Source organism: Pelobates fuscus, chromosome 3, assembly GCF_036172605.1.
Source record: "Pelobates fuscus isolate aPelFus1 chromosome 3, aPelFus1.pri, whole genome shotgun sequence".
Taxonomy (NCBI): Eukaryota; Metazoa; Chordata; class Amphibia; order Anura; family Pelobatidae; genus Pelobates; species Pelobates fuscus.
Window position 1 is genome coordinate 413,589,670 of NC_086319.1, and position 10,934 is coordinate 413,600,603.

General features: G+C 44.5%; 1 protein-coding gene across 1 annotated transcript; it reads left to right on the forward strand.

Annotated features, from left to right (window-relative positions):
* Positions 1-2,815: 2,815 nt before the first annotated feature.
* Positions 2,816-3,769, forward strand: LOC134602044 (olfactory receptor 6B1-like). Its single transcript, XM_063446546.1, has one exon. It carries the CDS (start codon positions 2,816-2,818, stop codon positions 3,767-3,769), a length of 954 nt encoding a protein of 317 aa, XP_063302616.1.
* The last annotated feature ends 7,165 nt before the right edge of the window (positions 3,770-10,934 follow it).

Below are 10,934 nucleotides of genomic sequence, written 5' to 3' on the forward strand. Positions count from 1 at the left end.
CGCAGCTTCGCCAAGGACCGTACCCTATCATGTATTCTGCTCCGCATGGACAATGTTTCGGCGGTGCGATATGTCAACCACCTGGGTGGTACACAGTCGGCGGTCCTGGCCAGATTGGCGAAAGACTTTTGGGAATTCTGCCTGGAACGGAACCTGATGGTCTACGCGGAGTACCTACCTGGTCTGCACAACGTCCAGGCGGACTGGGGTTCACGTTATCTCTCAGACACCAGCGACTGGAGATTGGCCAGGGAAGTGTTCTCCAATATATCATATCTCTGGGGACCGTTTACCATAGACCTTTTCGCCTCCCGGCTCAACGCCCAACTCCCACGCTTCTTCAGCTGGAGGCCGGACCCAATGGCGGAGGCAGTGGATGCCTTCCTACAAGACTGGAAGGGAGGCCTCCTCTATGCCTTCCCCCCGTTTTCCATGATCCCTCGCTCACTCCTGCAGGCCCGCAAACACCGGGCGGAACTGGTCATGGTCACCCCATTCTGGGAAACGCAGTCATGGTTTCCCCAAATGCTCGAGATGACGTTGGACTACCCCCGACTCCTGCCGGGACACCACAACCTGCTGCAAGACCCGACGGGACGCTATCACCCCCTCCAGCTAGAAGGCTCCCTCCCACTACTGGCATGGCGGATCTCCGGGGACCCTGGGAAATCCAAGGAGTTTCGGGCACAACTAGACACTTATTGGCAGCAGCATGGGCTCCCGGCACTAGACGGCGAGCTTGGGCTGGCTGGTGCATGGCTCGGAACGAGGATCCCGTTTCGGCCTCTGTAACAGTAGTCCTGCAGTTCCTGACGTCCCTCTTCAAAGCTGGTAAGGCTTACAGGACTATTAACCTTTACCGTTCTGCTATCTCAGCGATTCACCAAGGTTTCGAGGGCCGCCCCGCGGGACAACACCCCCTAGTGTGCCGACTCCTCAAGGGTTCTAGATTTTCAAGACCACCCAGGCCCGCTACTCCACGACCTGGGATGTCTCAGTTGTATTGGCTTTCCTCATCCTGGCCCGCTAATGCAGGGCTCTCCCTCAAACAGCTGTCTGCCAAATTGGTTTGCCTGCTCTGCCTCATCTCAGAGTCTCGGATGTCAGTGCACTGGTCTTCGATGCCAAGTCATATACCCCGGACGGGGTAACTTTCAACATCAGCAGGCGGACTAAGACTTCCATCAAAGCGGTATCATACCCTAGTTTCCCTACCTCTCCTTCACTATGCCCAGTGACCTGCCTTCGCGAATACGAAACTCGCACCAAACCACACCGCTCTACCGTCTCTCCTCAGTTGTTTTTATCTTTCCGTCCTCCTTTTCATCCGGTTTCTAGCACTACCTTGTCACGCTGGGTGAAATGGCTGCTGTCCCAAGCAGGCATTGATACTACGATATTTGGCGCCCATTCAGTCCGGGGGGCATCAGCCTCTTCTATGATGTCGGCAGGCGCACGCCTAGAAGACATTATGAGGACAGCTGACTGGTCTAGGGAGTCTACCTTCCGAGAATTCTACTTTCGGCCGGCCCCACATACATTCGCTGCGGTAATGGATCAGCTTTAAACTTGCAATATGAGCCTCCGTGTCTTGTTATAAAATTACATGATTTTGCTATTACATGACGAAAAGTCATGATTTTATTAAAGACACGGAGGCGAGTATTGTCCCACCCTTTTTGTTGTTCTTACACACTTGTAATAATGTATTTCCCCCCCCAGAATTACTCATAACACGACACACCGCATAGTATGGTTCAGTACGGTAAGTGGGGCCATCCTTAGACATTGTTGTTTCAATAATACTGGATATATCAATTGTTTTGTGGGACTGTGCATATGGGGGTCATTTTCTCACCGGTGTAACCTTGAAACTAGTTGCAAGTATCGACTTTAACCTATCGGCTCCTGTTCCTTTATGTCTTCACAGCTTAATCCGGCAAGACAGCAAGCAATGGTCCGGTTTAAAGGACTCTTCCCGCTGTTCTCCATCGGTCCTATGGATTCTATGGTCAAGCTTCCCAGTTATTGATGTTCTACCTTCTTCGGTTTTAAGCTTTTACCTTGGGACTTTATTCTCACACTACTCTCGTTCTGGACATTTTACCTTGGTCGCATCTTCAGAAAGAGGGAAATGGAAGGGAAGTGCTGCCTGTTATACTGGGACCTGAGCGGGGAGGGGCCTATGTTATCACATGTTCATTCTTTTTTCATTCTGTTTGTATCCTTTGCTGCTATTTGTGGACAGTAAAGAAAGGGATATGCAATACTCGCCTCCGTGTCTTTAATAAAATCATGACTTTTCGTCATGTAATAGCAAAATCATGTAATTAAAGTCTCAGCTTTAAGAATTTTGTGTGCCCAGATGTATTACTTGCATGTCTGTCACTTATTACATCTTAAATAAAAAATGGTGCACGTACAGCAACTGACACAAATGCGGCAATCAAATGTAGTGATTATCCAAGAGAATGCTTCTCATATGGAAGCATTAGACTAAAGAGGTGATCATTTAATTTTTAATTTTGTTGAAGTAGAGGAATGTTTGTCTTTTTGACATTTATAGACCTTTGGCTTCTCTTGTGTGCGCTTAATAGCCATACTGCTAACACTTTAAGTTAACTAAAATATTTTAGACACATATAGTAATAGGTGACTTATTAAAAAGTACATATTAAGGAACTTCAACTGAAAATGATTAAAAGATGATTGTAAATTTAAGGATTAAGGGTGATTAAACCGGATAAGAACTGAAGAGCCAATATGTAAATAATTTTGGTCTGATGATTTTCTTCCTTTACCTCCTTTGTAGGATATGCTGGAAGTCAACCAGACAGTGGTGACAGAATTCCTGCTTTTGGGATTTCAGAACCTCAGGATATTTAACATTATATTATATTTTCTATTTCTTGTAATCTACATATTGACATTGGGATTCAATCTTCTGATTATTTCATTGGTGGCAAAGTTTCAGAATTTGAAATCTCCCATGTATTTCTTTCTCAGTCACTTATCACTGTGTGATATCTTACTCACCACAAATATAACTCCAAAAATGCTTCTAATTATAATTACCGGAGGAAGCACAATATCCATTAAGGGTTGCATAACACAATTATACTTCTATGGTGCATCAGCAACAACTGAGTGTCTTCTTCTCACGGTGATGTCCTACGACCGATATGTAGCCATCCTCACTCCATTGCATTACACGTCTGTCATGGACCCCAGACTTCCTCACTATCTTGCTCTATGGTCATGGGTTTTATCATGTACAATATCATTAGTTATTGCTTGTCTAATACATACATTAGTATTCTGCGGTCCCCATGTAATTGACCATTATTTCTGTGATTTTGCCCCCCTTGTGGAGTTATCATGTTCTGATTCTACTGTAGTTGAAATGGTCGATTTTATATTGTCAATACCACTTGTTATTTTTCCTTTGTTCTTCATCATTTATACATATGTAAGAATTTTTATCACCATCTTTAGAATTCCCTCGACCAGTGGGAAACATAAAGCTTTCTCCACCTGTAGCTCTCACTTGATTGTAGTGAGCATGTACTATGGGACTCTGATTACAATATATATGACTCCTTCTAAATGGCAATTGCTTAATGTAAATAAGGTTCTATCACTGTTATATACCATGGGAACTCCATTTATCAATCCAATTATTTATAGTCTAAGGAATCATGAGATAAAGGAAGCTCTAAAGCATTTTAATGAAGCTCTAACATTATCTATTACAGTGTCTCTAACCTAAATTATGCTTTATAAACTGCCTTAAACAGTATACATTCTGTATTATGTAGGAACCACATAGAAAGTGGATACAAAGATTTGAGGGGCTCATTTGCAAATTCCTTAACAGAATCATTATACGCAAATACAAACATAGCAAACTGTACAAGTCGGCTGTGAGAAGCTGATTCCCTTCTTTGTATAGGATGCCTGGCTCTTCTCAATGGTTACCCTATTATAATTACAGTGCAGAATAAAATGTACCTATTTATTTATCATAACAATGTTAAATATCTTAATTCTTTGTTACAATTTAACCCCTGATGATAGAGGCAATTGTGCAAAAAAAACAACTGGAATTTGCTCTCGATGTTTGTTCCACCATAATTTACCTCTTTCATAGTAAGTCCACCCACATTTATCATATATCATATTGTTGAGGAGAAACATGGCTTTTATTTCACATCAAATAGTGAAACATAATTTCTTATGAAGTCTAGAAAAGTATTTTCTCAGTGCTGGTATGCATTTTATCTGTGAATGCATAATACTGTTAGTTTTAACTGCAATAAAATACACATATTTGTATGCTGTCATGTCTCACAAGTACATAGATGACCCCCAATGCACAGGTTTAATGGTGTTTTAAAAAAGTTACTGAGTCAAATATAGGACTTGCCCATTTCAGTACTTACACATATAAATATGACAGATTGGTTTGCTGAGTCTATGCTGCATTTGAGATTGTATGGGAGCCCAAGAATGAATATTACCCCCATAATGGTATACCACTTGCAAAAAGTAGACAACCCAGTGTATTCAAAATAGGGTATGGTAGTTTTGTGTTCATAAAAGTCTCATGAGTACAACCCTGTGTCCAGGTATTATGGTGTTTTGAAAATTTACAGGGTTGAATTTATAGCTTGCCCATTTCAGTCTTTACACACTTACATTTTCCAGATTACGTTTGAGGCCGTATGGCAGTCCATGAATCAGAATATTCCCATCATGGCATACTATTTGCCAGAGTAGACACCGCAGGATATTTTAAATGGGGTATGTTCTTTGTTTAGTTAGCGTTCATATTTGTTTTTTGCATTTTCACACACATGAACTGCACTTTCACTGATAATATTATTATTGTAATATGTTTTACTGGTACTCATATTTGTTATCAGTGAAGTTTCCTAAGTACAGCAGTACCTCCCATGTACAGATTAATGGTGTTTTGAAAAGTTACAGGATTAAATATAAGGCTTACACATTGAATTCTCTGGACTTGTTGCCTTGTTATGAGACAGGTCCCTCAAATTGTAATGTATAAAATTGTATAACTAAGTAAAAATCTATCTATCTATCTATCTATCTATCTATCTATCTATCTATCTATCTATCTATCTATCTATCTATCTATCTATCTATCTATCTATCTATCTATCTATCTATCTATCTATCTATCTATCTATCTATCTATCTATCTATCTAGCTATCTATCTGTGTCTGTGTGTGTGTTTGTGTAGATAGATAGATAGATAGATAGATAGATAGAATGTAAAATCTAAAATATATTTTTTTAATTTATTTTATTTGTTTAGTTTATTTTTAATTTCTTTATTTATATAGAATTTCATTCTAAGTGCATTTTGAAATCAATATATGTAATAATATCAAAATACACTAAGAATGTATGTATACTTTAATCATTATTTTGCAATAAAAATAGATTCATGGCATTACTAATTATTTGTTTTACTTTGATTCTCAGTTTGGGGGACTGCCTGACAACTGCTCTTTGGAACCGATGAATAATAGTGATCATAACTTGCTTGTGGCTTGAGAAATGATCCCTTCAGAATCACATATGTTGTACAACTTGGACAACTTTTGTGCTAAATTTTATAGTTGATTCTGATGCATGAAAATCATTTCTTAGTAAATAGACCTTGATATACACTGATAAGCCACAACATTAAAACCATCAACAGGTGATTGTAGCTTTACAATGGCACCTGTCAAGGTGTGATATATATTAGGCAGCAGGTTTACAGAGAAATGTTGGCTAGATGTCTGTGTCAGAACATCTCTAAAATGGCAAGCCTTGGTGGGTGTTCCTGGCATGCAGTGGTTAGCACCTAGCAAAAGTGATGCAAGGAAAGACAATCAGTCAACCAGCATCAGGGTCATATGCTACCAAGGTTCATTGATGCATGTGGGGTGTGAAGAGCTACTGTAGCTTAAATTGCTGAATACCCTGATATTGACCATGATAGAAAGGTGTCAGAACACACTGTGCATCACCTTCTGCTATGTATGTGGCTTTGTATGTACAGGTCAGTCAGAGTACAAGTGATGAATAGTGTTGTCGCGAACCCGAAATGGGCAGGCGAATTTTAAAACCAACAGGGACTCTTTCTGGCCACAAAAGTGATGGAAAAGTTGTTTCAAGGGGACTAACACCTGGACTGTGGCATGCCGGAGGGGGATCCATGGCAAAACTCCCATGGAAAATGACACAGTTGATGCAGAGTCTGCTTTTAATCCACAAAGGGCAGAAATCACCTAACATTCCTAAATCACAATGGATATGGATTGACACCTGACATATGACATATTGACACCTTGACATATGGATTGACACCTGTCCTCAGAGACCCTGATGCACACGGACACAGAGCAGAATAGGGACTGTTCCCCCTACATAGGGTCACTTGGCAGATATGGCGTGGTCGTGGGAGGAGGAGGAGGATCACTTTCACCTCTTCCCCTGTTAGATTCCCGTTGTGCTGTGACATCACCCTTATAAGCTGTGTAAACCTGTGCTGTGACATCACCCTTATAAGCTGTGTAAACCATACTTTTTAATTTATTTTGCAAATGCTGCATCCTTTCCGACTTGTAATTCGGTAACATTTCCGCCACTGTCTGCTTATACCGGGGGTCTAGTAGCGTGGACACCCAGAACAGGTCGTTCTCCTTCAGCCTTTTTATACGAGGGTCCCTCAACAGGCACGACAGCATGAAAGACCCCATTTGCACAAGGTTGGATGCCGAGCTACTCATTTCCCGTTCCTCCTCCTCACACAGAGCAGAATAGAGACTGTTCCCCATAGATAGGGTCACTTGGCAGATATGGATTGACACCTGTCCTCAAAACCCCTGATACACACTGACACAGAGCAGAATAGGGACTGTTCCCCCTACATAGGGTCACTTGGCAGATATGGATTGACACCTATCCTAATGATCCCTGATACACACTGACACAGAGCAGAATAGAGACCGGGGGTCTAGTAGCGTGGACACCCAGCACAGGTTGTTCTCCTTCAGCCTTTTTATACGAGGGTCCCTCAACAGGCACGACAACATGAAAGACCCCATTTGCACAAGGTTGGATGCCGAGCTACTCATTTCCCGTTCCTCCTCCTCACACAGAGCAGAATAGAGACTGTTCCCCCTACATAGGGTCACTTGGCAGGTATGGATTGACACCTGTCCTCAAAGACCCTGATACACACTGACACAGAGCAGAATAGAGACTGTTCATCCTACATAGGGTCACTTGGCAGATATGGATTGACACCTGTCCTCAAAACCCCTGATACACACTGACACAGAGCAGAATAGAGACTGTTCCCCGTCCTCAGAGACCATGATACACACTGACACAGAGCAGAATAGAGACCGGGGGTCTAGTAGCGTGGACACCCAGAACAGGTTGTTCTCCTTCAGCCTTTTTATACGAGGGTCCCACAACAGGCACGACAGCATGAAAGACCCCATTTGCACAAGGTTGGATGCCGAGCTACTCATTTCCCGTTCCTCCTCCTCACACAGAGCAGAATAGAGACTGTTCCCCCTACATAGGGTCACTTGGCAGGTATGGATTGACACCTGTCCTCAAAGCCCCTGATACACACTGACACAGAGCAGAATAGAGACTGTTCCCTGTCCACAGAGACCATGATACACACTGACACAGAGCAGAATAGAGACTGTTACCCCTATATAGGGTCACTTGGCAGGTATGGATCGACACCTGTCCTCAAAGCCCATGATACACACTGACACAGAGCAGAATAGAGACTGTTCCCCCTACATAGGGTCACTTGGCAGATATGAATTGACACCTGTCCTCAAAACCCCTGATACACACTGACACAGAGCAGAATAGAGACTGTTCCCCGTCCACAGAGACCATGATACACACTGACACAGAGCAGAATAGAGACTGTTCCTCCTACATAGGGTCACTTGGCAGGTATGGATTAACACCTGTCCTCAGGGACCCTGATACACACTGGGGGGAGCTACTGTCCTTCCCCACCCCTGCGCGGTGGGTGGGGGCCATAAATCACAATGGGGGGACCTACTGTCCTCCCCCCCTCGGCCCCCACCCCTGCTCGGTGGGTAGGGGCCATAAATCACAATGGGGGGACCTACTTTCCTCTCCCCCGGCCCCCACCCCTGCGTGGTGGGTGGGGGGCATAAATCACAATGGGGGGGACCTACTGATAGGAGTGGAGTATTGTTCATATCAGTTTAATACCTTCCGCGTCTCCTATCAGTGGACGTGTATATGGCAGCCATTTTAGGAACCGCACACCTGGGACCCGAGCAAGGTCACCTCGTTCAAGCTGCTCTGGTTCCTTGATGAGCCAGCTGCCCGCGAGTTAACATGTCCCGTGGAGAAGCACTCTGTCCTGTAAAGCCTCACCACAAAAAAATTAAATAAATAACAGCACTCGGAGTGGTGAGTTTAGTAAATGTTCATATCAGTTTAATACCTTCCGCGTCTCCTATCAGTGGACGTGTATATGGCAGCCATTTTAGGAACCGCACACCTGGGACCCGAGCAAGGTCACCTCTTTCAACAGGCGACAAGATTTGGCCCTGTAAAACTCTCCTGGATATTATGTACAATTTCTATTGATATGGCAGTGATTTATGTAACAGGGAGATGGAAGAAGATGCTTGGTCGGTCCTCTTACTTGAAATTTGGGGCACTGCGCGGGCAAGCTAATGTGCCACCAGATAGGAGTGGTGAGTTTAGTATTGTTCTGATCAGTTTAATACCTTCCGCGTCTCCTATCAGTGGACATGTATATGGCAGCGATTTTTAATTGTGGAATCACCTCCCCTTTTTAGGCCAAGGTTGGAAGATGCTTAGACCACTGGTATATTGGTGCCATCTTGGATCATTTTTTTTTGGTTTGGTTTTTGAAGCCACAGTGCTGCACCAGTGGGCCTAAAAATTAGGCATGTACACATGCCTGAAAAATTTGGTATTGTTGCAGCCGCTGCCATAGCAGCGGCCAGAAAAATTGATGTTTGTTTCACAGGCAGAAAGTGCCCTAAAACATGGCGGCTTGAACCCTAGTTGTTGGCGGATAAGTCACGCAAGTCAAACGTCATTCAGAGCTAAAATACAGCAGCGTGTGGACCATTTTTAGCCCAAGGCAGCTAATCTCATCAGGCATTTTTTAATCGAATGTATCGCCCAGTGTCAGTCCCTTCGGGATCCATCCCTCATTCATCTTAATAAAGGTGAGGTAATCTAGACTTTTTTGACCTAGGCGACTTCTCTTCTCAGTGACAATACCTCCTGCTGCACTGAAGGTCCTTTCTGACAGGACACTTGAAGCGGGGCAGGCCAGAAGTTCTATCGCAAATTGGGATAGTTCAGGCCACAGGTCAAGCCTGCACACCCAGTAGTCAAGGGGTTCATCGCTCCTCAGAGTGTCGATATCTGCAGTTAAGGCGAGGTAGTCTGCTACCTGTCGGTCGAGTCGCTCTCTGAGGGTGGATCCCGAAGGGCTGTGGCGATGCGTAGGACTTAAAAAGGTCCGCATGTCCTCCATCAACAACACGTCTTTAAAGCGTCCTGTCCTTGCCGGCGTGGTCGTGGGAGGAGGAGGATGACTTCCACCTCTCCCCCTGTTAGATTCCCGTTGTGCTGTGACATCACCCTTATACGCTGTGTAAAGCATACTTTTTAATTTATTTTGCAAATGCTGCATCCTTTCCGACTTGTTGTAATTCGGTAACATTTCCGCCACTTTCTGCTTATACCGGGGGTCTAGTAGCGTGGACACCCAGTACAGGTCGTTCTCCTTCAGCCTTTTTATACGAGGGTCCCTCAACAGGCAGGACAGCATGAAAGACCCCATTTGCACAAGGTTGGATGCCGAGCTACTCATTTCCCGTTCCACCTCCTCACTTATGTCATTGAAGGTATGTTCTTCCCCCCATCCATGTACAACACCACGGGTACCAGATAGGTGACAACGAGCACCCTCGGATGCCTGTTGTGTTTGGTCTTGCTCCTCCTCCTCCTCAAAGCCACATTCCTCCTCTGACTCCTCTTCCTCACAATCCTCTTCCAGCGTTGCCACAGGTCCAGCAAGCGATGCTGATAAGGCTGTTTCTGGTGGTGATGGTGACCACAACTCTTCCTCTTCCTCTTCACGCTCATCTACGGCCTGATCCAGCACTCTTCGCAGGGCACGCTCCAGGAAGAAAACAAATGGTATGATGTCGCTGATGGTGCCTTCGGTGCGACTGACTAGGTTTGTCACCTCCTCAAAAGGACGCATGAGCCTACAGGCATTGCGCATGAGCGTCCAGTAACGTGGCAACAAAAATTCCCAGCTCCCCAGAGGCTGTCCTAGCACCCCGGTCATACAAATATTCATTAACAGCTTTTTCTTGTTGGAGCAGGCGGTCGAACATTAGGAGTGTTGAATTCCAACGTGTAGGGCTGTCGCAAATCAAGCGCCTCACTGGCATGTTGTTTCGCCGCTGGATATCGGCAAAGTGAGCCATGGCCGTGTAGGAATGCCTAAAATGGCCACACACCTTCCTGGCCTGCTTCAGGACGTCCTGTAAGCCTGTGTACTTATGCACAAAGCGTTGTACGATCAGATTACACACATGTGCCATGCACGGCACATGTGTCAACTTGCCCAACTTCAATGCCGCTATCAAATTTTTTCCATTGTCACACACCACTTTGCAGATATCCAGTTGCTGCGGAGTCAGACACTTTTTCACCTGTGCGTTCAGGGCGGACAGGAGTGCTTGTCCAGTGTGACTCTCTGCTTTCAAGCAAGTCAAACCCAAGACGGCATGACACTGCCGTATCCAGGATGTGGAATAGTACCTGGGGAGCTGGGTGGGTGCCGTTGATG